Source organism: Pavona decussata, unplaced genomic scaffold, assembly GCF_977016875.1.
Source record: "Pavona decussata unplaced genomic scaffold, jaPavDecu1.1 SCAFFOLD_77, whole genome shotgun sequence".
Taxonomy (NCBI): Eukaryota; Metazoa; Cnidaria; class Anthozoa; order Scleractinia; family Agariciidae; genus Pavona; species Pavona decussata.
The window spans coordinates 22,204-47,972 of NW_028145495.1; the positions used below are offsets into that span (position 1 = coordinate 22,204).

The window sequence follows — 25,769 nt, forward strand, 5'->3', positions numbered from 1 at the left end:
AATTCGCGTATCCGCAATCAAGATAAAATCGTGGACTAAGAAGCCATACCAAACATAACCACTAACTGGGTATGGTTTCAAGTGTTCTACCAGGCAAAAGAACTTAAAGGGGCAGTATCACCTATTTGTAGGGTTACTTTGAATGGCCAAAACACATATTTGAATCGACAGAATCGTTAAAATAATGGCTCAGTTTTGTTAGCAATAACCTTACTAGTGCCCAGAAACTAGTATAAATTATGTTTGGTTGCGGATGGCTAGGATGGAAATGGATTAAGACTTGAACACATTCGCCAATTTTTACAAGTTTTTCCTTTGTATTTGAGAGAATTTCACGAAAACCTGAAAACAGCTTGGACAAATAAAGCAAATTATTAAAACATTTTCCTCCCGGTGCTCTAAGAGCAATTTCATATTAGAGAATTAAAAGGTTCTTTGTCAAATGTTTGAGCAGTTTTTACCGAAATACAATAAAATTGCCGTGAAAGTGCCCCTTTACTGTACTCGGATGCATCCTGATGGACAAGAAACAACTAAGTACGATTCATTAGTTGTGTGATAGCCTGGCTACACAGACACCGTTTCGCGGTGCCACCACTGCAGTCTGGTCTCCCCGCCCTCAATTGTAGCACAGCCAACTGGCGTCCTTTTGCTCAGGATTATTATCTCATAGACTGTGAGGGCCATTGTAAAATGTTACTCTAGCTTTTTAGTCTTTTTTTCTTCCCGTTTTTATCTCTCAACTTTTAACCAAGAGACTAACGTGTATTTGCACACGAGAACATGTTGGTTTGCATGGCTGTACTGATCTGCAAGTCGAACTAGTGGAAATAAAAGAAATATGCTTGTCCGAACATGCTTGAAAAGCTCCACTAAACCTTATGTGTGTTACCAACTTGACATATCACAAAATCAAAGTAGGGGCCTCTGAAAGAAAACAATGTCGTGATTGCAAAATGGCGAATTTGTAAAAAAAAAAAATTAACGGTAAAAATGCTTAGAACAAGAAACTTACTTTTTGGACTATTGGACAAACAGTTCGAGCAAGCGCGAGAAATTAACAAACGAAAGCTTCTCGCTAGCTGGAAGCTCCGTTCGCCTTCTTGCACTCGCTTGGAAGGGATACCACTGCTACGCGGGCTAAAACTTAGCTCGATTTCAATCAGTACATTTTTCTTTTTCATGTGTGTGTGTGTTTTTGAAGACGTCTGGCCAACGTTTTCAAGTTTTTCCTATATTCGGTCTCCTTTCCTTTTTTGAAAATTCACTTTTAAAGACAGCAAATTTTGATAAAAAAAAAAAAAAATGGGACAATACCCACCACAACGCACATGAAACGCTGGGATTGAAATATCAATTACGTGTGAAACCCTGAAGTGGTTTAGCTATTCAATACTGAAGCATACTTTTCTATGTCACGCAGCTAATATCGTTTGTTCATCTAAGGCAACTACATCTACTGATAAAAGTCAAACATCAACTGCCCTGCAAAGTCAGTTCAGTCAGTTTTCACAAGAGGAGAGTCATCAGCTAGCACAAGGGCCACAAAACTGACGACCTAGGAACACAGGAGAAAACAGCTGCTTACAAGATTTACTAAATATCGTGATACATGACTCATTAAACTTCCTTAGGGTTAAAAAACAACAGAAACAGAAAAACCCAATGACATTTCTTACACTCAAGAGTCAAAGTTTTCAATTTTCCATGCTAAGCTAAGATAAAAATTAAAGTTATCTGCAAAGCTTTGGTATATTAAATCAAAGGGTTCCTTTAGTACTGGACTTGTTAACAATCTAGTCATGCTTTTTAACGAATGGTGAGTCATCACCCAGCATAAGAGACCATCCTTGGAATGGCTGGACAGTCACCTCATCAGAGGTGTCTGTCCTGTGGACAGTAAAACCCAGCATTCCTGCCACCAGTGCAGCAGTGTCCTGTGTACCAGACGGATATTCGATAGTGAGTGGTACACTAACAAGGCAACTTGTAAAATCCTTATGTTCAAACACCATACTTGCGTTCTGTTCCTTCCAAAAAGTCGGTGATCCATCCTCTGATGTGATTCCTGCCCGTGGGGTATATGCCTGAAGATCAAAACAAGCAGTCATGAGGTGTATTGTAGACGACAGGACTCTGTCGACCACATACAATATCATTATTAAAAAAAAAAAAAAAAGAAACATTCTTCGCTTGGCTGGTTAGTTCATCGGATATGATGCAAACCTCTTTGTTTTAGCCGAATTCCAATTGCCGGTTTCTTTCTAGAAGCGCATAATGCGTGTGGGACGAACTTGGGCAAACATTTGTAGTGAGTCTGGTTATGCTTCTCGTAGTTCGTTTCGTACATCATAAAGAGGAGCACAAAACGGATTAAGCGTGTAGATACACTTCCCTCGATAATGCGTCGCTAAAGACGTACTAAAGCCGATTGATATTAAGTCCGTCAATACGCACAATTCGCCTTGTGTCATTCTTTATACTAGACGAACTAAGAGAAGCATAACCAGAGCCACTAAACACGTTTGACCAATTTCATCCAAGACATTATGCGTCTGTAGTATATAAACGGTCAATCAAAAATAATCCTTAATGTTTTTGCTTTTGGGACCAGATTCACGAATCTTTCCTTAGTTAAGATGTATCCTACGTACTGTTGACAAAAGCCTATTGCTAGTACAGCAATAGCTTAATTTTTTAAGAAACAATACTTGAGACATCTTAACTTAGAGAGGCTTCGTAAATTAAGCTTCTGAAAACCAATTCCATGCATTTTCAGAAAGAATACACTCTCCGCTTTCAGCTACTTTCAAAATATTGTGAAAAAGGACTATTCAGTAGCAAAACAAAGGAGAAAAATTCGACCCTTGAGCAGTATTCACTACATTCCAAAAAGGCTTTAGAAGAATATAAATGCATCTAGCATTGTGGCATTACATTAGGCTATCTTGTTTTCTAAATTCATGGAATTCTATGGAACTTTATCAACTACTACATGATGTCTTAAGAACGGTGCCTACTTTTGTTACTGCGCATACGTTCTGCGCATTTCGAAATACTCGGCTTTCCTATGGGTATTGCTCACTAATACAGGGATGTTTTTGTGTGGTTTAAAACTATGCGGAGAAGGCAGAACTTAGCAAGTGCTCTTCCTATTTAAAAAGAAAATTAGGCGTAACCATGCATTTTTAAGAGATCTGAACTGCAATGAGATGTCAGTGTCAAAGCGTCAAGGCTGGTCCAGTTGTAGTCTGAGAGGAAGTGGATCTGAAGCGTTTTAAAGCGAAGAAATTTGGCCTGTCGGTATTTACTTTCTTGAAGGACGGTGCCTCCTACTACAGAAGTATTTTGGCACTGTTTATGACTATGCACGAAAAGCAAATCTTATTATGGCCTACTGGAATCCAGAAAGAAAATTAGGGGTAGCGGGGCATTTTGTAGAGATAATACAGTTAAAAACAGTTATTCTAAAGAGCAGTGAAATTATTTAAAGCAATTAATATATGGTGTTTTTCTCCAAAGTGAAGCTTGAATCTCTGAAAAATGCATGGTTACGCCCAGTTTTCTTTTTGGATACCAATAGCACTTGCCAAGTTCTGCTTTCTCTGCAAAGTTTTAAACCGCGCTAAGATATCCCTGTATTATTAGGCACCACCAATAGGAAACCCGAGTATCTCCAGACGTGCAGAACGTATGCGCAGTAAAAAAATTAACTGGGGTTTCACTCTGCTCCTCTGACTTAAGTAACAGTTAGTTAATTGAACGTCGACTGCAAAACAAACATAGCTGATGAATATTACTTCAGATAATCCACGATATGACTCCACCATTTTTCATCTGGCTTGCCCTGGTACGTTTCCAGCAACTTGCTGAACACTCTCTGCACCACATTCCACCATTCCGATTCAAGCTGAAGATCGTTCTCTATGGGTTCCAGCATTGTTCTCAGTACCTTTAGTTTGGAGGTTAATTTCCTCCATTCTTCCTCGGTACCTAGCATCTCCACGGCTGGAATTCCACATCCATACCTCAACTCAAAGTCGAAGTAACTATTCACTGAATGCATCAGTGTAATCTGGGAAACAATTTTCTGCACTGGCGTCGTGGGCTAAAATCTGCTATCATTCCATCCACAAACTCAAGCACTTCAAGTTTTCTTTAATTGCCTTCGTTATTGGATCAAAGAACCGGCTGTAATCGATCGTGTAGATATTGGGGTCATCTACTACGACGTTGATGGTCTGACTTTCATCATGGTTGACGAACATTTTGCGAACACGCTTCAGTATTCCGCGAGTTCCCATCGACAGCACGCGCAACTTGTTTGATGACACAAAACCACCAGTCATCCGGCGAGGTTCGGAGTTTGTAGTGATAACGGTAGGCTGTGAAAACGGCGGCAAACATTCCACAATCCGCACCAACCGAATGAATTTCCTCGTCTGAGCCCAATGCGGAAATTAAATCTGCAGGAGCGCCCTTTTTCCGTTTCTCTCTCCCTTGTGCAATCAGTTTGTTGGTCTCTAAAGTTGTGTACTTCTTGAATAACTGTTTAGCTTGCTTCACATTCTCTAGGAAGTGCAATTCTTCAAACTTGGAGGGAACCATTTCGTGGCTGGCGAGTGAAACGCACTTTCTGTTCAACACACCCTCCGTGGTGAATTTCTTCTCAGAACTGGTCTCTTCGATTCTGTCCACGGTTGCAGCGTCCTGAACATCCGATCCAGACGATTTCGAGTCAGTGCGTATGCACTTTAAAAATGACTGCAACATATTTATTTCACCAGTTTAGAAATCGTTGGCCTCTGAAAAATGTAATCGCAAGGCTACTTGTTTGTGTCTTGGTGATATCCAAATTAATCAGGAAGTTTAAAATTTCCAAAGTCAATCATGATTTTACTGACCGCTCTATTGAGTTTCAATAGGACGTTTAGATGTTACTAGAACGTCGAACCGGGAACCGGGAACGGGTAACGGAAGTCTGGGAAAGAGTGCACAGCGATGATCCGCAAAACAACTCGATAATAATAATAATAATAATAATAATAATAATAATAATAATAATAATAACAAGTTGCTTAACACTGATATGAAAGGGAAGCTTTTAACGCTAGGTCGCCGTTTGATTAGACGCTAAATACGAATTCGCTCTTTTTTTTTTTCTTTTTCTTTTTTTAATGTCGTCTAGGCGAAGTCACGGAGCACAGTATTCCAGTTTCTGCAATGGTTGTTACGATTTGTTTGGACGATTTTTTCCTTTCCGAAATCTGCCTTTTTTTGGGAAAATTTTGTATATGTAGGTGTTTGTGTAGCCTAACCTCATTATCATTATCAGCAGATAAGAAGCGAGGCGGTAACAGATCGAGTTTGAACACCAATAGGGCAGTCTTTAAGCACACAAAATTTTTGTCGACACGCAAGCCGTTACACACGTTTGCGCAGGCCTACTTATGTGAAAATAAATTCAAGAGACTTTAGTCATTTTGCCACGCCAAATTGTATTCGAAAACATTTTGAGGGATCAATTTAGTTCGCGATGAATTTGGATCAGTGCGTCTTTGAAACTTTTGAAAGTCCAACCTGATGGAACACATCTGCCCTCGAAGGCTTAGTTGGTTACCTTGGTGGGTTGCTCGTGCCATTAAACGCGCGCGAGAGATTGGTTGGCAGGCCATGCATAAAAAACAGGCCCATTATATGATGTGGTTAATATGTGTTATAAATATACGCCGAATGTTTCAATTTCCTTTAGGATAGATTTTCGAGTTTTTGCGATGAATCTTGGGTGACTCTTTTGGAATCTTGGAAAATCACTAACTTTAGTCTAAAATTTAAACTAATTTACTGTCGAGGTGTGAGTATTTAACTCACAAAAGCATCAAATTTTTCCTGAGGTAGGATTTTTAATTCCTGTTATGAAACTTAACCCTGAATATCTGCCAAAAAATCTAACTTTAAGTTGCATTAAATAGCCTATTTTGAATTCTTGTAGGGATTACCGCTGTACACTCGTTTTCAGACTCCCGTTCCCCGTTCCCCTTCTCCTCTTCCCACAAGAACTGAAAGGCTTCTGAAAAGGAACTTTCTAAATACGCTAAGAGTCTGGTCTTCATAGAAATACGTATACAACAAAAACTGAAAAGAATCAGTGACTTCCGCAGATGACTAATTGAACCGGCAACCGAGTGAAGTTTTGTCTGGTGGATAATCTTATCGCAGTTTTATTGAAAACGAGGGTTTCAGCAGCTCTTCTACAAAGTGGTGTTATGAATACGCAAGGCAATCAGATAGGATTTTTGTTTGACAATTATGACCAGACGACTGCAAATTCTCCGTAATATAGCCCCTAAGTGATCCCAAACACTAGTTTGGTGCATTTCATTAGTCTGTAACAGTGTTAAGAAAATGAAAAACTTCTTATGGTACAATCGAAGTGAAACGAAACGAAATGATGAATAAACCCCCAGTCACATATCTGCGTGTGATAAGCTAAGAGAGAAATAAAACACCGGAAGTGCAGAGTTTCTAAATTTGAAGATCTGTATTTTTCAAAAAGCGTTCTGCGTAGACCATGAAGGGAATTAGAATGAATAAGTGAATGAACGTCGCAGTCATGTACACAAATTAAGCAGTTTCGAAAAGAAAGCCTGAAAAAATTCGTGCTTGAACGGGAGTGGAACCCATGACCTCTGCGATACCAGTGCTCCGAGTTCTCCGAGGTGTGAACGCCAATGTTGAGTTTGTTTGACTCTAACTCTCGCATGCCCGCTGAGCTGACTTTGCGGTATCTAAATCCAAAGCGATTATTTATTGCGTTCGGCATTAGTAGAACGCATGCTATTCGTGTAGCTTCTTTCTGGATACTGTGCGATTTCAGGGTTTGGGCGCCATCTCGGACTGGCTGACCACTCGCCTCGATTTCATGCGAGAGCCGCTGGTGCAGTGAAGTCCCGCGGGTTGAATCGAACGCCATTGCTAAACCCGGGCTTAAAGAAATTGATGTTCGAAAGAGACAAGCTAAAAAAAATTGCCTGCAGACTAAGAATAGATGAAAGCTGGTCAAGATATAAATGTGTTAAAAACGAAGTGAATGAAGCGATAAAACTGGCTGAATCATCTTATTATAATATCGTATTTCGCTGCTAACTATAGAAATACCGGCATTTTATAAAGACCTCTTGGAAAGAAAAAAAATCTTATCATGGCCAAAATACCAGAGTTAACTCAGAATTAACGCTCTCAAAATTGGGGACGTTTCTTAATTATACTTCCCCGGAGAAATAAGTGAGGTTTTAAATAATCATTTCTTAAATATAGGACCATCAATTGCCAGTGAAATTCCTCCATCCAATACAGTACAACCCCAACCTCGTTCCCAGGGACTTTTCCCTAGCTTGGGGGCGGGGCAACCTCGTTCCCAGGGACTTTTCCCCCAAGCTAGGGAAAAGTCCCTGGGAACGAGGTTGGTACAACCCCGTTAATACGGTCACCAATGGGTCCCAAAAAATTGGCCGTATTAACGGGGTGGCGGTACTACCGGGATAGGGTCAAATTTCATGACTTAAGGGCGGCAATGACAGAGTACATCGCACTCGCACTTCCTAAACAACCCGTTCTCTTTAATAAACAATGGAAATGTAGATGTACGGAATTTGTTGCGGATTATTTTTTTGTTCATTGTGTGACATTTAGCTTAGCGTTACACAATCTCGTACCCAGAGTCTTCAGGCTTTTTGGTCAGCGGGGCAACGCCGGGAAGACTCTGGGGACATCGATAAAATTCAATTTTTTTAATTGGCTGTTCCGTAACGGTTTCCATTGTTTTACCGCGGAAATCCTGCGGTAGTAAAATTCGATGTCCCCAGAGTCTTCCCGGCGTTGCCCCGCTGACCAAAAAGCCTGAAGACCCTGGGTACGAGATTGAGCGTTACATATTTTGAACATTTTCTTATGGCACGTGGACAGATCACGCGGTTGACACGTGATCACTTGAACATTTAACATGCGGTATTTTTGTCGAAGGAGAATTTTCTGTTTTGTACGGAGTGTGGCTGTAGAGTTCGGTTTTGAAACCCGTTCGCTTGCTGGAAATCTGTATTTTTTATGGAACATTAAAAGAAGATCGATAAATTGATGACAGAATTGTACAAAATACTTGAACTTGGTAGTATCAATCGTCCTTGTTGCGAAGCACATTGACTAAATCGCTTCGTAATTTGCCTATTAAAAGCGGATGTTAGCGTCAAGATTTACTGTATTTTCTTCGTCATGTTTGTAATGAAAACAGGGAGGAGTGTTGCTGACTTTGTAAAGGAAATCGGTTGTTTGATCAGAGTAAATGACAGAGGTCAATAGAATTGACGTGTCACAGGCGTTTTGGTTTTCTAACTTTAGCGTGAGTGGTCGTATTAACGGGGTGAAATTATAAAGGATTGTACAGTTTAGGATTTCAAAATGTGGCCGTTGGCCGTACTAACGGGTGATCCTATTAACGAGGGTTTTTTTTATAAGGCATTGCATGGCCCTTTTGACGGGCAAAAAAAACTGGCCATAATAACGAGGTGACCGTATTACTTCCACTGTCTTGACTTTAGCGATTATGTCAATCCCGTATCACTTACCTTTGTTTTGACAGAAAAACCGATGATACTGTTCTAAAACTAAGGGAGATCCTGTTGTCTACTAAAAGAGGCAGCACCTATTGTCGCGCCGTCCTTAACCCATATAATAAACTTGTCTATCGCTACTGGTATCTTCCCAGATAAGTGGAAATTGGCGAGAGTATCGTCCGTACTCAACGAAGAGGCGAAAAATGACCCCAACAACTTCAGGCTTATCTCTGTTTTCCTTGTCATCAGCAAATTGGTAGAAATAATAGTTTTCGACCAGGTCTATGAGTATCTAATGGTGCACGTTTTCTTACCAAAAAAGAAAAGCCGAAATAGCAAAATCTTTTTGCTCATTGCTTGTTTTTTCCTCGTCCGTTCAGGGCTTGAAAAAATGCTACGCAACTCGCAAAATATCCGTGCGTATTATATGTAAAACCATCAAATAAGATATACCTATTCTACTAAACTGAAATTTCCTTAACAGCCTAAATGAATAACCTTTTTAATAATATAACAATGGAATATTTACCCAACCAACACCCGAAGCTTCTCATCTCTGGCGCTCAAAACGCTTGTTAAAGTGTATATTTAATGTATGACGTCCATGTGACAATTCTATTTCGGTTTCTTGGAAGTGAAGATGTAGTGCCGTGATTTTGATGTTTACTTTTCAATGTACATTAGTGGGGTCGGAGCAAATCACTCAAAACCATCAAACGCAATACAGTCTCAAGACACCAAAGGTTTTAGGTAAGCAAAACTATAAACCATCATATGCTTGGGAATTGTATGGCTTATATAATTTAACAGTTTTGAGAAGAAGGACATAAACTAGGCGGATAGACGATCACGCGCGGATAAGTATTTTTTTAGCGTTTGGCTGCTTACCGACAAAAAGGAGATGAAGCTCGATCATAAATCGTGTAAAGGAATTTTTAATTGACTAAACACGACGTTCCCCTTACATTTGTTATATCTACAATGAAGAGAATTTAACGATGTATATAAAGGGCATTTGTACAAGCGGGGAATATTGTCAAGAAAAAAAATATTTTTTTGTCATTGACCCAGGTCTTATCAGTATAATATGCACGATTGAGATAGCTAAGGCCAACAGCTAGTCGAACTTTTCATGAGCCGAACCTAATACCTTGAATTAACTACATGAAACGTTCGGGGTCTGAATCAGTTGAGAACGTGTGCTTCAATGTGGAACGGCTCAGCCAGGAATTTCGGCTTTGGAACGGCTTTGATTCAGACGTCGACCTTTTCATGAGCCGAACCTAATGCATAAGTTATTATAACATATTCCAGATGCAGTTTCTAGTAGAGAGCATGTTTTGCTTCAAATAAATTAAGTTCGGCGTCTGAATCGAAAGGCCGGATTTTGTGATTTGCGCTGACTTTAATTTGAGTTAAGGCCGGCTCATGAAAAGCTCGGCGTCTGAACTGGGCCTAAACATTTCCTGTTCGTGTTATATGTCCGCTTTCCCACTAATCTTTATCTGTGCTCACAAAATTAAGCAAACTTTTAAAATAAGTGAACCAGAAGATAAATGATGGCGATGTTTGAGGTCTTAAAACACGATTGAATTGTTTCGGTTTCTTGCATAAAACTAATTCATTTGAAAGTCTTCGATATAATTTATTAAGGTTGCACCTTTAGAAAGCGAGAGTTGACGAGAAAAATACAAATACTAAAATTTGTATTACATGGTCTTTGCCTTTAGCAGTTTGCAATAGAGTCATAAGGCGATATTTCTGTTTATATACTTCTGGATCGAGTGAAAGTCCTACTGAGTTGTAAGTTATCTTAACCCAAAACTGAATGAAAATACAGCGCAAAATATGGCATTGACTTTGTAATTATTTTGCGCACCTACATTGTTTCAGTTGAATTTTCTGGGATCAGTTCAGCCCGTTTTTGTCGGAATTAATTTTTCGGTATCATTCGTGTGTAATTAATTAGTTTTGAGCAGTGACATCGCATAAGGCAATAATTTATTTCGGTTTCTGTGCATAACGATATGGCAACACGTTTTTGGAATCTCATTTTTCAGTGCGAGATACGTCGAAGCCAATCACTACTGAAAACTGATGGCTGACGTCTCCTCCTTTTGCTACGCATCTTAAGATGGTCCGAGAAAGTCCGATTTCAAGCGGCGGTGCCTCGGTTGCGTTCGCTTTTACAAACCAAGATGGCGTAATTTCCATCGAAGCGTACGATTCTCGAAAATCTCACGGAAAAATAGGGATTACAGAAGGACCAGATTGCTTGACAATTGAGACGGCGGGAATCAATCTTGTTCCCAGGGTCTCTCCTCTTCCCGTCTCCCTCTCCATTCCTTGGTACGGGAAGAGGAGAGACCCTGGGAACGAGGCTGGGTGGGACTTCCATTTCACCGTCTTTCGCCGTAACAACCAAATTATCCAGAATACCTTTTTGCACCAAAATGGAAATCACATGCTTTCAAAGGTGGCTCTAATAAATTGGCTGATGTTCGACTCGCTGTAGGCGGGGTGGGACAAAATTGGAGAAAAGTGCTTAGTCGAGAGATGAAGGTTCGCTCTCATTCGTGAAATTTTGTTTCCAAAATAAAATTTTCAATTAAAGAATAATTGAAGATAAAGATGTGTGTTTTTAGCTTTGCTCCAGGACGCATAAAAATGGCGTCTGTGGTTTTGCTAATTGAAAACAAATGTTGGTAATGGAAGGGCAAACGGGGGTTATTCTCAGTTTATATTTTCTTTTAAAAAGCCTCAAACAATTACTGGTCGACACTTTAAACAGACCATCTTTAAATCAGTAGCCCTGTAAAGCGTACAAATTCGCACGCTTGACATTTTAAGGGTGAGGTAATTGCTGGCGAGCATTAGCAAGGCAGCACACTATTCTTTCCAATAGTGGAAAAAAAACAAAAATTTTTCGGATGTAAGATCGGAAGTATGCGCAGCTGAATGTTTTTTTTATTACTATTATTATTATTATTATTATTATTATTATTATTATTATTATTATTATTGTTATTATTATTATTAACCGGGATATCCAGGCCTGCGATGACGTCACTTAAAACTGCACATGGAAAACGATCTCACAGAGTTTTTAGAATACATTATATTATTCTAGCCCTTTCAGGCAGATCATTTACAGTGTTCTTTTCCCTGTTGGGGCAATACATGTGACTTTTGAGTCAACATCTCTGCCCGTTGAGGTAAAGTATGCGACTTTTAAGTCATATTGTTCTTTGTCCATAGAGGCGAAATAAATCTTATAACCATAGATTTAAAATTTACATCGCTCGTTGAATCTAACCATTTAACTGTTAGGTCAAATGGCTGTCTGCACTTTGAGGGGAAGTCTGAAACCCCTCACCACCACTAGCGTCTAAAAAGCATTTTAGTGAAAAACGTCTGTTCCTTTAGTATAGTTAATAAGTTGTTTTTCCTTGAGGTTTGGTGAATGTTTTGTCCCTTTGAGACATAACTGTCTTGTACTTCATATAACAACACCTAGTCCCTAATCTGGGCCTATAACGTGTCCTGCAGCCGGACACCCTGGCAAGTCAATAAATGTAAATCATACCTTGGGCTTCTGAGGTGGGTATTAATTTCTTCCATTGTGTTCAGATTTTATCCGAATGAGCCTGACTGAATATATCGGAGCAGATCCCCCCTCCCCCCCCCCCCCCCCCTTAATAACTCTAAGAGTGTTCAGGTTAAGGCCTGGTTTTCACTAAGGCATAAGCATAAGCATTATTACAAACGCCGCTTAAGCAAGTGAAAATACCTGCAATATGAGCATAAACATAAGCGCAAGAGGAACCAACACGTTCATTCTCCTTGTGCTTATGTTTAAGCTTATGTCGCAGTTTTTAAGAGTTTACGCAACAGGACGGCTTATTTGGTGGGACGGCAAATTGTGCTTGTGTGACCAACGTGACCGGACCAAGTATTCATTACTCTAGATTGTAACATTCATACCGCTCGTGGTTTTCAGGTTTTCACAAATGACGGAACACCAGTTTTAGTCAAAAATCGCCTACAAATGTGACGGTGTTAAGATGTCATTTTGGTCATACAACGATATTTCACCTTCCCCTATCCTCAGCCGTCCTGTTGCGTAAGCTCACTAATAAGAAGGGGACGACACAAGTTCAAGCACATGCAAAAGGCAGTCAACTTTTTCGTCCGCCATCTTCCTAAACATCCAGGGGAGCTGGTATCAAGAATTCCATCATTAAATGGCTTTCCGCGAGTGCGTCTGTCCTTATGCTTATGTAGCTAATGTTCTCACTTGCTTATCTTTATGCTTATGCTTATGCTTATGCTTACGTTCTGGTAAAAACCAGTCTTATAGCATTGAAACTTGGCGAATGAGCACTGCTTTTTTCTTTGGGTTCCACAACGGAAAGTGATGACTTTTATGACCTGATATTACATCATGATTTCTTAGATCTGCTTATCTTTAGTTTTGCTTTTTAAGGCTCACTGGTGTTTTCTTATACAGTAATTTCTGTTTTCTACAACAACAGTAACTTACAAATATTAGAGCCAAAGCGTTTTGAGGAGGAAACTTCCAGCGCTCATGGCAAAGAGTCCAACCAAAAATGGAAAGGAAAGTGACGTCACGCCAACTACTGAGGAAAGTGACATCACCCAAGCTGGCGAGAAAAGTGCGGTCACACCAGCTGTTGAGGAAAGTCCGGTCACACCAGCTGGTGAGGCAAGCGACGTCATTCCAGCTGGTGAGGAAGGTGACGTAAAGCCAGCTGGTGAGGAAAGTGAGGTAGCGCCAGCTGGTGAAGAAAGGTGACGTCACGCCAACTGGTAAGGAAAGTGACGTCACGCCACCTAGTGAGGAAAGTGCAGTCACCCAAGCTGGTGAGGAAAGTGACATAACACCAACTGCTGAGGAACGTGACTTCACGGCAGCTGGTGAGGAAAGTGACGTCACGCCAACTGGTGAGGAAAGTGACGTCACGCAAGCTGGTAAGGAAAGTGACGTCACCCCAGCTGGTGAAGAAATGCTGGATTTTGATGAAGACACTTTTAGAGGTGAGAAGAAGCATGATTCCTTTTCAGTTGACAGTAAAGAGACACCCTAGTATAAATCCTGTTTTAGACAGCGTACAGTGCAGGTGTATATTGGAGTGTGGGTGCTGAACATATTCCTTCCCCCGAAAGAGCCTGAAGGTGAGGCCTAAACTATTGCTTTTTCCATTAGTAGTTTGCTTTGAAAGAAAATACTATAAGTCCAATTGTTTAAAACGTTTTGAAAGGACTCTATTGTATAAAAAAAAGACGTAAAATGTTTGCGCGGACCCTTCGACCTGGAGTGGTAAAGTAAAAAAAAGTCCCTACTCGACCAGGAATTACGCGTACACCCTCTAATCTGAGTGTTCCTCATTCAAAGTCCTATGGGTAGATTGGTACGAGTGAGGTGTTGTGGGATCGTTTGGGTGGAGGAAAAGACATCTCGCCAACCAACGAAGGGTTTTATCGACGTTTTCTTTGCACAATTATTTTTTTAAATAACCTTTGCGTAAACAGTGTTTTCCTTGTATTTGACTGCAACTGCCGTTTTTTTTTGTGTGTGTGTGTGTGTTTTTTTTTTTTTTTAATTTCCAGATTCTACAACCCCTTACTGGTACCAGACTTCCCATATTTTCAGAGAAGGAGAATTTGCATCACTCACCCTGATCCCCATACCTCACTTCTTTACAGAAAATTACAACAATTTGACAATTGCTTCGTGCTTCGTGCTTGCACCACCCCAACACCCCAACTCGGGTCCCTATTCTGTCCAAGCTCTTACGAAGTTGTTGAATTCGCACGTTTAGCTGATGAATGAAACACGAAACTTCTTCTGATATTCTTTGTTTTAGCCATAGCAGAGGTTTACAATAATGGAGGTAATGAGAGATACAGACAGGAAGATTTCAGCAACGCCGTACACTTCTACACGGAGGGAATTCAAGTGAACTGCAAGAATGAAGAACTCAAGGCCAAATTGTACAGCGGCAGAGCAGAAGCATACTTTTGTTTAGGTTAGAGTTTTTCGGTGTAATTAGGCTTATGTCTTAAGAGCACTTTAGATTGAAACCTCATTAATGCAACGCCTCTCCTCTCATTTCCTTTACCTAACTGTGTCTCTTCTTCTTCAGGAAATTATAATGATTCACTGAATGATGCTAAGGTTGCTAATGACTTGCAGCCATCATTGGTAAAAGCGATCGTGAGAGGTAAGATTTCTAAGAAAAATGTACATCTCGTTTTATCGCTGGGCGGCGGTTGAATATAGTTCGCTGTGACAAAGATCAAATTTTAAACACGGCTTCATGTTCCATTCACTGAAAGTTACATTACATGTATATATAACCGATTAGGTAATCATAAGGCATCATCAAGTTTTTAATACCGTACGTATAAAACACACCTAGAGAATTTTAGTTTTTTGACTTGAAAGACATCTCAGTGGGAATTTGTCCTCTTGTGGCTAAGCTAGCTACCCGGAATACAACAAGGAGGGTGGCCTTGTCTTTGCCTCCTTAAAGTGTTCTACAGTAATATTATACGAGCCCTATGTTTTAGGAGAAATGGTTTCGAAATAACATTATTCTGATTTTTTAGGAACAAGTGCTTGTGTTCAGCTGAATCAATTTGAGGAAGCCATCATTTGGTGTGAAAAAGGATTGGCCGTATCCTTTATTGCGGACAATACAACGTTAACGAAAAATATTATTCAAAGTCAAATTTATTTTCTTTCATTCACGCTTATCTGTGCCACCTCACGCAAGACAAATTACAAAAACTAAGTTTTTTGTCTTTTCATAATAATTTTAATGGTGCTATTTTTTCTTAAATTTCTGAACAAACAAAACAAACAAACAAACAAACAAACAATGTGACCTTCTGCCTATAGTATATGTAGTTTGACGGTTTTCTCGACTGTTGATAACTATTACAATTATCGTGTTACAAGTCTTGACTTATGTAAGATTGACAAGAACAACCAGATGTTGTTGAAATTAAGAAGCCGGGCCGTCAATGAACAGAACAAGCTACAAAATGCAGGCGGAAAGGACGATGCAAATGAATCTGACATCACAACTGCTACTGAGAAATCACTGGATGATAATAACGAAACCACTTTAAGAGGTGATGAGTTTTGGTAATGATTACTTTTGGTCCAAGAGCTTTTGACAGTTTTATTGGAAAGTTTGAGATCCAGGCCGCAACAGTTCTTAAGGGAGTGTTCATTAGTACATTTCGTCGTGTCAGAAATAGATTTCAACCGCAAACTAGCCTGTGTAACTACGAAAAGACCATGCTCATCAAAATAGTTGCTATGTTTAGATACCTTTTAAACTCCTCATTTGATGCTACAATACGAGTAAAGAGGGCTTTCCACACAGCCCCAGCTTCGCGAGGTTTTGCGAGTCACGTATTTCTAGTTATTTGTGGTTTAGGGGGAAATGGGGTGGGGAGTCGGTATTTCGTCAGCCTCCTTTGTAAATTGAAAAACATATGACCTCCCCCTCCCCAATATAGACAGTGATACCTAGTTTATGACCTTTATTCAGGAAAATGCAAATGTCTTTTAACGTCGTTCCTTTTAGCAAAAGCAGAGCTCTGCAAGAATCAGGGCAATGACGTGTTCAGAAAGAAAGACTTCAGCAAAGCCATATTGCTTTACACAAAAGGAATCAATGCGGACGTCAAAGATGAAGAACTGAAGGCCAAACTGTACAGCAACAGAGCAACAGCACATTTTAATCTGGGTAAGAAGTTTGGAGATTTTAACAGTTTGTCATACTGATTAATGTATTTCCACAAAAAATTAACAGCAATGTACGTTAATCGTGCGCTCATTAACAATGCATATTTCTTTTCATTGATTTTCGCACAGGTAACTTCCATGACTCACTTAGTGATGCAAAAACTGCCACAGACTTACAACCGTCTTATGTCAAAGCGATTGTTACAGGTAAGAGTCAGAAAAGAAAATGGGGAGAACTTTACGTTGTCATTCTACCGAATAATAATAATAAACGCTTAGCTGAGGAATGCTTTGTATTTAAAGTAATATTCTCTCGATAGTGTTAAAACGAGTCTGTTATTCATTCTAAATCGAATCCTTGTAACTTGTCATCTAATCTGGAAGAATTACTGAACACTTAAGTACACTTGAGGTAATCAGACGTTAAAGATGTAGAAAAGCATGTCGGGGTTTTAAAAAGTATTTGAGTTGTAAACTCTTTATCGATTATTTTACTACAGTTAATGAAAATATGATCAGGTTATGTTCACTGATTTATAAAGTATGTTTATTGGCCAGATTTATGAAGGCAACCAGTGATTTCATGTGTGATATTGTGTGTTAATCACAAGGGAGGGGAAAGTTTTGCCACAGTACTTTTCTTATTTTATAACTAATTCGTGGAGGCATGATGCTGGCTGATCTGTCATAAGTCAAGTAAAATATCATTCTGTTTTATTAGGAGCAAGTGCTTGTTTTCAGCTGAATCAGTTTGAGGAAGCCATCAGCTGGTGTGATAAGGGATTAGCAGTATCCTTCATTGTACACTAACAAATAAAAAGAAACATAAATTTTTATCTGTTCTGCGACCTTTAAATGACAGAAACGTGACCATTGGCAAGTATGAACTAATTTAAGAAAAATAAACTGATTGTGACTTCCTTTCGATTTGTGTGTAACTAATTATCATAAGACTATGCGGACTTTCTTTTGAAAAGTTCCACTCCAAGAGGCATCCAAATGCTGGCAAGGACATTGATATTTTGACATTTATAAGTTACTCTGGTATTAACCGTTTTTCGTTATTAAATCGCAGCGCTTTGAAACATTCCTTTGAATCTATCTTTAGGCTTTTGACTTGTGACAGACTGTGTTAGGTCGAAACATAACTTGCTAGACTAATCCTCATACGTAATAATTTGAGGGTCAAAGTTAACAAATATTTTAAGCCAATTACCTCTCGTTATTGTCGGTATTCTCCGAAAGGCTTTCTGAAAACCTTTAAAACCTTTGTTTTTCACGTATTAGAAATCTTGACTAATGTAAGATTGACAAGAACAATCAGAAGTTGATGGAGTTAAAGGGCAAGTCGGTTAGCGAGCAAAACAAGCTGCAAGGTACTGGGGAAAAGGCAACGAAGGATCTGTCAGAAAGTCAAACAGTAAGTTTGATAAACAACAATTCAACAAGTTTTCTTGGAAGTGTTTATTGGTTAACAGAAACGATTTCATTAGCCATGCTTATAGAAGGTTAACATTAAAGCGATATTCGATTGAGTGTCGCAAAACCAAACCCAACGTAATTACTCTGACGAACTACAAAAGACGTAAGCAGCAAAATGAACCAATCAGAATTCAAAGCAAATGCATGTAGCCAAATCGTGCAGGAGCAAGTCACTGTTGGTTTTGGTTTGACTTCCATTGGTTGAGAAAATGGCGCGAACTTTGCCAGCCAAACATAAAGGACAGTATAGCAAAACCAAAGCAAACGCGAAATTGCTTTTAATACTCAACTGAACAGCACTCTACAAACCCTTTAGCATTGCTAGTTTTTGGTTTTCTCACCGAATGTGGATTACCTGAACCTCTCCAGCTTCCATACAAAGAAATCCTGTTATAGTTCCTAGACTGACGAGTGGCAAGAGCTCACAACGATTCTTCACAATCTATGCTCTCGGTGATATTCCAAGCTGCTGGATCTGTCGGAAGGTTACCAATGAACTGACTGAAATGCTCGTTATGTACTTAACACTTAGTGGGCGGCGTGGATGGGTAGTGAGGTTTGAAAAATTCACTGCTTAGCGATCATAAGAATTCCAAATGAAACTCGATTCATTTACTTATCTAAGCTGATCAATTACTTTCCATATTGGGGTCCGTCGCTTTTCCACTCTAACCGTCATAAAGTGATAAATTTTCCTCTAGGAAATGATATCTCGTTCACTTCACTGAGAAAGAACAGTAAGTAGAAGTAAAGAAAGAAACAAATAAAAGAAACAAGGCAAACTTACAATGCACTTATTTTGTCACACAATTCGCCACTTCCGAAAGGCGATAAATCACTGTTTTACTTGCACGTTTTGTTAAGACATTACAGTAGCAATGATGATGATAATGACGACAATGTCGATTAAGATGATTAAGATTGCTTGTAAAAGTGTTTTTGTTAATTACAGTCGAGAATCAAGTAGATTCGTTGTGTAATATTTAGCAGCCTGGAGCCTATTACAACACCAAGTTTAAAACAAATGATCATCAAACAAGTTTTCCGAATGCCATTTATTGAACAAGCGCAAGTAACAGTGTCCATAATTGGAAAATTGTTATTAAACCATTTATGTTTATATTTGACAGGAAAGAGGCACCTTTTTTGTCAAAACTAGCAGAGATGCAAACGACAGCTGTAGAGAAAGTTGCATCTTTGACAAAGACATTCCCGAAAATCTCAAAGCAATCATACAATACCACGAACGTGAACTAAGAATTGGAAAGAAAACGGGAGGCAAATTACTGGAGGGGAATATTTATTGGAGGCTTGGGAACGCATATTACAACCATGAAGACTTCAAAAAAGCCATATACTATCATGAACATTGTTTAGAAATCGCAATAAAAGTGGGAGACGTCTCAAGTGAAGGAATGGCGAATGGTAATCTAGGCAACGATTATCACAACCTCGGAGATTTCAAAAAAGCCATGCACTACCATGAACGTCACCTAGAAATCGCAAAAAAACTGGGAGACGTCTCAAGTGAAGGAAAGGCGTATGGTAATCTAGGCAACGATTATCGCAACCTCGGAGATTTAAAAAAAGCCATGCACTACCATGAACGGCACCTAGAAATCGCAAGAAAACTGGGAGACGTCTCAAGTGAAGGAAAGGCGTATGGTAATCTAGGCAACGACTATCACATCCTCGGAGATTTCAAAGAAGCCATACACTACCATGAACGGCACCTAGAAATCGCAAAAAAAGTGGGAGACGTCTCAAGTGAAGGAAAGGCGTATGGTAATCTAGGCAACGATTATCAGAACCTCGGAGATTTCGAAAAAGCCATACACTACCATGAACGGCACCTAGAAATCGCAAAAAAAGTGGGAGACGTCTCAAGTGAAGGAATTGCGTATGGTAATCTAGGCAACGATTATCAGAACCTCGGAGATTTCAAAAAAGCCATACACTACCATGAATGGAGCCTAGAAATCGCAAAAAAATTTGGAGACGTCTCAAGTGAAGGAATTGCGTATGGTGATCTAGGAAACGATTACGCAAACCTCGGAGATTTCAAAAAAGCCATACACTACCATGAACGGAGCCTAGAAATCGCAAGAAAAGTGGGAGACGTCTCAAGTGAAGGAATGGCGTACGGTAATCTAGGCAACGATTATCGCGACCTCGGAGATTTCAAAAAAGCCATACACTACCATGAACGGAATCTAGAAATCGCAAGAAAAGTGGGAAACGTCTCAAGTGAAGGAATTGCGTATGGTAATCTGGGCAACGATTATGCAAACCTCGGAAATTTCAAAAAAGCCATACACTACCATGAACGTGACCTTGAAATTGCAAAAAAAGTGGGAGACGTCTCAAGTGAAGGAATTTCGTATGGTAATCTAGGAAACGATTACCGCAACCTCGGAGATTTCAAAAATGCCATACACTACCATGAACGGAACCTAGAAATCGCAAGAAAAGTGGGAAACGTCTCAAGTGAAGGAATTACGTATGGTAATCTAGGCGGCGATTATCGCAGCCTCGGAGATTTCAAACAAGCCATACACTGCCATGAATGGAGCCTAGAAATCGCAAGAAAACTGGGAGACGTCTTAAGCGAAGGAATGGCGTATGGTTATCTAGGCAACGATTATCAGGACCTCGGAGATTTAGAAAAAGCCATACACTACCATGAACGAGCAATAGAAATCGCAAGAAAAGTGGGAAATGTCCCAAGTGAAGGAAGCGCTTATGGTAATCTAGGCTGCGCTTATTTTGAACTCAAAGATTTCATAAAAGCCAAACACTACCATGAACGTCACCTAGAAATCGCAAAAACAGTGGGAGACAAAATTTCAATTGCTACAGCTTTTCATAACCTTGGAGTTGCCTTTCAATTAACGGGCTTTTTAAGCAAAGCTGTAGATTGTCATCAACATAGTATAGCTACGTTGAATGATGTAAGGCATGATCTCGGAGTTAATGATGACTGGAAAGTGAGCATGCGGAATTTGTTCCAAACTGCGTACGTTAGTTTATGGCGTTTGTTTTTAAAGCAAGGCAAGATTATGGAGGCTCTTTTATCTGCTGAGCAGGGGCGTGCACAGGCTTTGAATGATCTCATGGAGTTCAGGTATGCATCCAAACAATACCGAAAGGAATCTGCCACAGAAATACAGGCTATAGCTGAGTTAAGTGGTTTTCCTTCTACTACAGTTTTCTTCGCGCTTGAGCACCAAGAAATGATTTGGTGGGTTTTAAAGAAAGGAAAGGATGTACAGTTAAGAAGAAAGCAAATCCCCGAGGGTCAAGTTGATGCCGAAACTTTCTTGGACACCACAAGGAAGAAAATTCGTGGTAAAGCTGTCGAATGTGAGGATCGTTCATTAAATATGACGAGGGACGAAAACCTTGCAGATGAGAGTTCCCCTCCAGATGAGAGGCAAAATCAGCAGTCCTCCAATCTTCCGATTAATGCTTTAAGTTTATTATATGAGACTCTCATCAGTCCCATCCAAGATTTGTTACTTGAAAGTGAAGTAATATTCGTCCCGGAGGGTCCATTGTGTTTGGTTCCTTTCGCTGCATTCATGGACTCAGATTCAAAGTACTTCTGCGAATCTTTCAGAGTCCGTGTGATTCCATCACTGACGAGTTTAAAATTGATCGCAGATTCTCCCGCTGATTACCACAGTAAGAGTGGCGCGCTTCTCGTGGGTGATCCTTGGATACAAGAGGTTACTTTTGAGGGCACGAAGTTTGACCAGCTGCCATTCGCACGAGAAGAAGTGCAGATGATTGGTCGAATACTTCAAACCACGCCTCTTATTGGAGAGCATGCAACAAAGAATGAAGTATTGAAACGACTCTCCTCGGTTGCTTTGGTACACATTGCAGCACATGGGCGGATGGCAACAGGAGAAATTGCTTTAGCACCAAATCCTTCACCGGTATCACGGACTCCTGTCTACAAAGATTTCGTTTTAACAATGAGAGATGTACTGAATGTTCAGATGCGAGCAAGACTGGTTGTGTTGAGTTGCTGTCATAGTGGCCGCGGGGAGATCAAGGCTGAGGGTGTGGTTGGCATCGCACGGGCATTTTTGGGTGCTGGTGCTCGGTCTGTCCTGGTGTCATTGTGGGCGATTGATGACAAGGCTACTATGGAGTTCATGAAAATATTCTATCAGCACTTAGTGAAAGGTGAAAGTGCCAGTGCAGCTCTGAGCCAAGCCATGAAATCCATGAGAGAATCTGATGAGTTTAGTGCAGTGGATTTCTGGGCTCCGTTTGTACTCATCGGTGATGATGTCACCCTAGAATTGGGCAGGCAAGACTGAGTAGCGAAAATGAATTGTGAGTAGACTGATCAACGTTTGAAATAAGAGAATTTAGTAGCTATCTACTAAAGTTATTTGCAGCTGATTTTATTTGACTTTTTGGAACCTAATACATTCCCATTCGATGGGAAAAAGCAAAAGTTCTATAAAGTCTTAAATGTTGCAGTTTTTCTGTTTACTTGGGTTTGGGGAGATCAGTGACTTTTTTATGTCACCATTAAAGACTTTTTTACCATAGGGAAATTTTCAATTCCCCCGCTGTAAAATTTTCACTCGAAAATGAGTAACCTTTTCGTGGTTTCTTACTGATGTGCGAAATAATATCTCCTTCAGCTTGGTGATATTTTTACGGTTTTAAAAGCATGAGGGAGGGGATGGGCTAATCTGAAAGCGATACAGTATCCATCTAAAAATTGAACTAACACATTTAGAGATGTTCGAGATGTTTTAGGAAATATCTAAATCATTTGTTGAATGACAGAACAAAGAGGGAAGACAAACAGATGGAAAAAAATGGAAAAAAACTCCTTGATTAACAACACTATTTTGCATAATTATTGCAGACGTTTTTAGCTTTTACTCTAATTCGCCTTCTTGTTTTTTTTTGCTTTATAGCTTTTGAACACAGAGCTGTAATCAATATTTTTGATGGATTATAGATGGAGAACCATTATGACAAGACAAGGATGGCTAGAAACTCGTCCAAGAGACTGTAAATACTTGTTTATTTTGAGTATCATGTGATTACGATTGTTTTGAAGTCCTTATCGAAGGAGTAATGTCTACCGTACAGTTCATTTCAAATGTTTTTTAGATAAGGATTGGACTCTTTAGAGACTGTTTTAACTATTTACACTACAAAAATGTCTTAACATTTTTAGGTCGAGAAACGTTTCACGGCAATATATTAGATTGATTTATAGTTGCCTAGTCCAGGACTTGCCAAAATCCTCACTTGGTTGGACAAAACATTGCTATTTTTGTATGTTTTTTTTTTTGTTTTTTTCATTTTTTCTACTTGGCTTCTTCCATAGAACTATAGTAGACCCGTCATAGTAGAGTTGAGGAACAAGAGACATTTTTGTATAAAACGGCAAGAAAATAGGTTTCAGGAATCAAAAGAGACCGACTTCTCTTCATCAAAGGTGTGATTCTCTTGTAAATTCTGCCATATACTCAGATGTTAATAGTAAGGAGCCGTAATTTTTTTTCTTGATTTACAAGTGGTTAATATTTGTTCATCGCAAACATTTATTTCATAAATTATAACTGCTCAAAGACAGGAAAACATCAAAACGAAAACAAACAAGAATTAAACTGCAGAGAATCGAGCTGCAAGAAAAAAAGGCTTAAACGTTAAAATTAAGATTTTTTTAATGTAGTTAAAATGTATACATAAAAATGAGCTTGTTTCCAAAGTGACTGTGGAAATGAGTCGACAAGGAGAGAAAATGAATATTCGGTTTTATCAATAGATTTAATCAGGTAATGTGACCACCGTGGTAATTGAAATATACTTTGTCTATATCTGTTTTACACAAACTAGGATTACTAAAAATGTCAAGGAAATTAGAAAGTAACTTAGTGACCAGAAAGCTTCAATCACAATATGTTTAATTAGAAATTGCTTCTGCAAAAACTGATTTTTTTTTCATACCTGAGCGCAGTTTATTGAAGATTTTTCAAGTGGTGAATTAAAATGGTAAAATTGTTCCCAATACAAAAATTAAACTGCAGAGAATCGAGCAGCACGAAAAAAAGGTTTAAACGTTAAAATTAAGATTTGTTTAATGTAGTTGAGATGTATACATAAAAATGAGGTCGTTTCCAAAGTTACTGTGGAAATGCGTCGACAAGGAGAGAAAATGAATATTCGGTTTGATCAATAGATTTAATCAGGTAATTTGGCCACTGTGGTAATTGAAATATACTTTGTCTGTATCTGTTTTACACAAACTAGGATTGCTAAAAATGTCAAGGAAATTAGAAGGTAACTTAGTGTCCAGAAAGCTTCAATCACAATATGTTTAATTAGAAATTTGCAAAAAACTGATTTTTTTTCATACCTGAGCGCAGTTTATTCAAGATTTTTCAAGTGGTGAATTAAAATAGTAAAATTTGTCCCAATGCGCTGCAATCTTAAGTCAGGTGTACAGTGTTAATAGGTACCAGCTAGCTGCCGGGTGGAACCTAGACACAAAAACGCGTTCCACCATGTAGCTTATTCGTCGAGTACCAGTTTAAGAGGCCATAATGGCAGTTAACAACGTTTGCTTATGAATTGCAAAGAGAAACTTCGATTATCTGGTCTTCTTCTCGATTTTCCCGCTCCTTACTCTATGGTACCGAATTCTTGACGAATATTACCCAGTCGAGATTTCTAAAAACATGCACATGTAACTCGATACTAGGGGTAGGGGGAAACAGCTCCAGAGAGCCAAATAATCGAGTCTTAACTGTACAGTACATACTAGTTTTGTTTTTAGGATAAATAATTATTTTAAATAGGACAAAGTCAGAGTAATATTGAAGCTTAAGGCAGCCGTGTTTACTGAAATAAGTTTTATCCCTTCTCGTTGAGAGACTAACTACGTCCCCGTTTTTACCACCTCACAAAAAATGGAGTGTTTTAAAAATGTCCAGGAGTGAACGAAGCAAAACCCTAAATGAAAATTGACAGAAATTTAAATTAAGGTCATCATAGGCTGGGCCGCTGATCAAGCTACGAATTTACAAAATTCTAATTCAAAACATTCTGGATATTCCAAAAATCACTGAAACTCACCACGACAACCGGCATGGAAATGGAGAGAAGGATCTCTTGGTACAAACTCGTAATAAACAATGACATTTGTTAAAAAAATGTAAAGAATGCAAAAATCGTTTATGCGTCTTCGCAATAAAAGCCGAAATTTGTGAAGATGGCATCTCCCTGTAGAACCTGAAGCCCTACCTCAACGTCTGAAATATGGCGCTCCGTCTAAAATACAAGTTCTGCTCACATATTTGGTTTTCAAATGTTTTTCCGTTCACAGAAGAAGTCTAAGTTTTGTGAATATGGCGTTTCCCTGAATCCCTACCAAAACGTCTGAAAAATTGTGATTCGTCGCGTTGAAAGGGTCCCCTTGGATTAGCGCTTCATTTTAAATACTGAGTTTTTGCTTTCTCCAGTAAATACTGTATGGTCTAAGGTTATAATATTACTCACGCACAGAATAAATTGTATTAGAGACAACATAATACAGTAGTTGGGAACTTAACTTAATTAAGGTTAGCTTTTCAATGTCTATCGCCCTCTTATTAAAAAGTCCATTTAATCGTAAGCAAGGAAAACTGTTGAGCCTGAATAAATTTTTGTACAAAACTTTAATTGGTTGATTTTGTTTCTCAAGTTTGTGAAATACCTGAACATGAAAACTAGGTTTCTGCTGTCAGCTCTCCTACTTTCTTTCAATTAGTAGGCATCTCCCTTAAGAAATTAGAAGTTCGCGGACTATCACGAGATGCGTAGAACATATGCGCAGAAGCACAGCAAAGCACCCTCCTAAACGGCTTTATTGGGGA

At 39.2% G+C, this 25,769-nt stretch overlaps 2 protein-coding genes, 1 long non-coding RNA gene and 1 pseudogene across 3 annotated transcripts in view; 3 read left to right on the forward strand and 1 right to left on the reverse strand.

Moving 5' to 3' along the window:
- LOC146476358 (uncharacterized) overlaps positions 1-25,769 on the forward strand; it is a 77,286-nt gene that overhangs the window by 20,800 nt on the left and 30,717 nt on the right. The window lies entirely within an intron of this gene.
- Positions 1,647-4,773, reverse strand: LOC146476359 (uncharacterized; annotated as a pseudogene).
- Positions 9,312-13,303, forward strand: LOC146476360 (uncharacterized). The gene is made up of 3 exons (XR_014865632.1): positions 9,312-9,359; positions 12,091-12,209; positions 13,120-13,303. It is a non-coding gene; the product is annotated as an uncharacterized LOC146476360 (long non-coding RNA).
- LOC146476361 (uncharacterized) lies at positions 13,637-22,205 on the forward strand. The gene is made up of 10 exons (XM_085114631.1): positions 13,637-13,667; positions 14,498-14,659; positions 14,777-14,854; positions 15,243-15,310; positions 15,611-15,770; positions 16,232-16,393; positions 16,522-16,599; positions 17,114-17,181; positions 17,699-17,812; positions 19,005-22,205. The coding sequence occupies exons 1-10, from the start codon at positions 13,637-13,639 to the stop codon at positions 22,203-22,205; spliced, it is 4,122 nt and encodes a 1,373-aa protein (XP_084970757.1).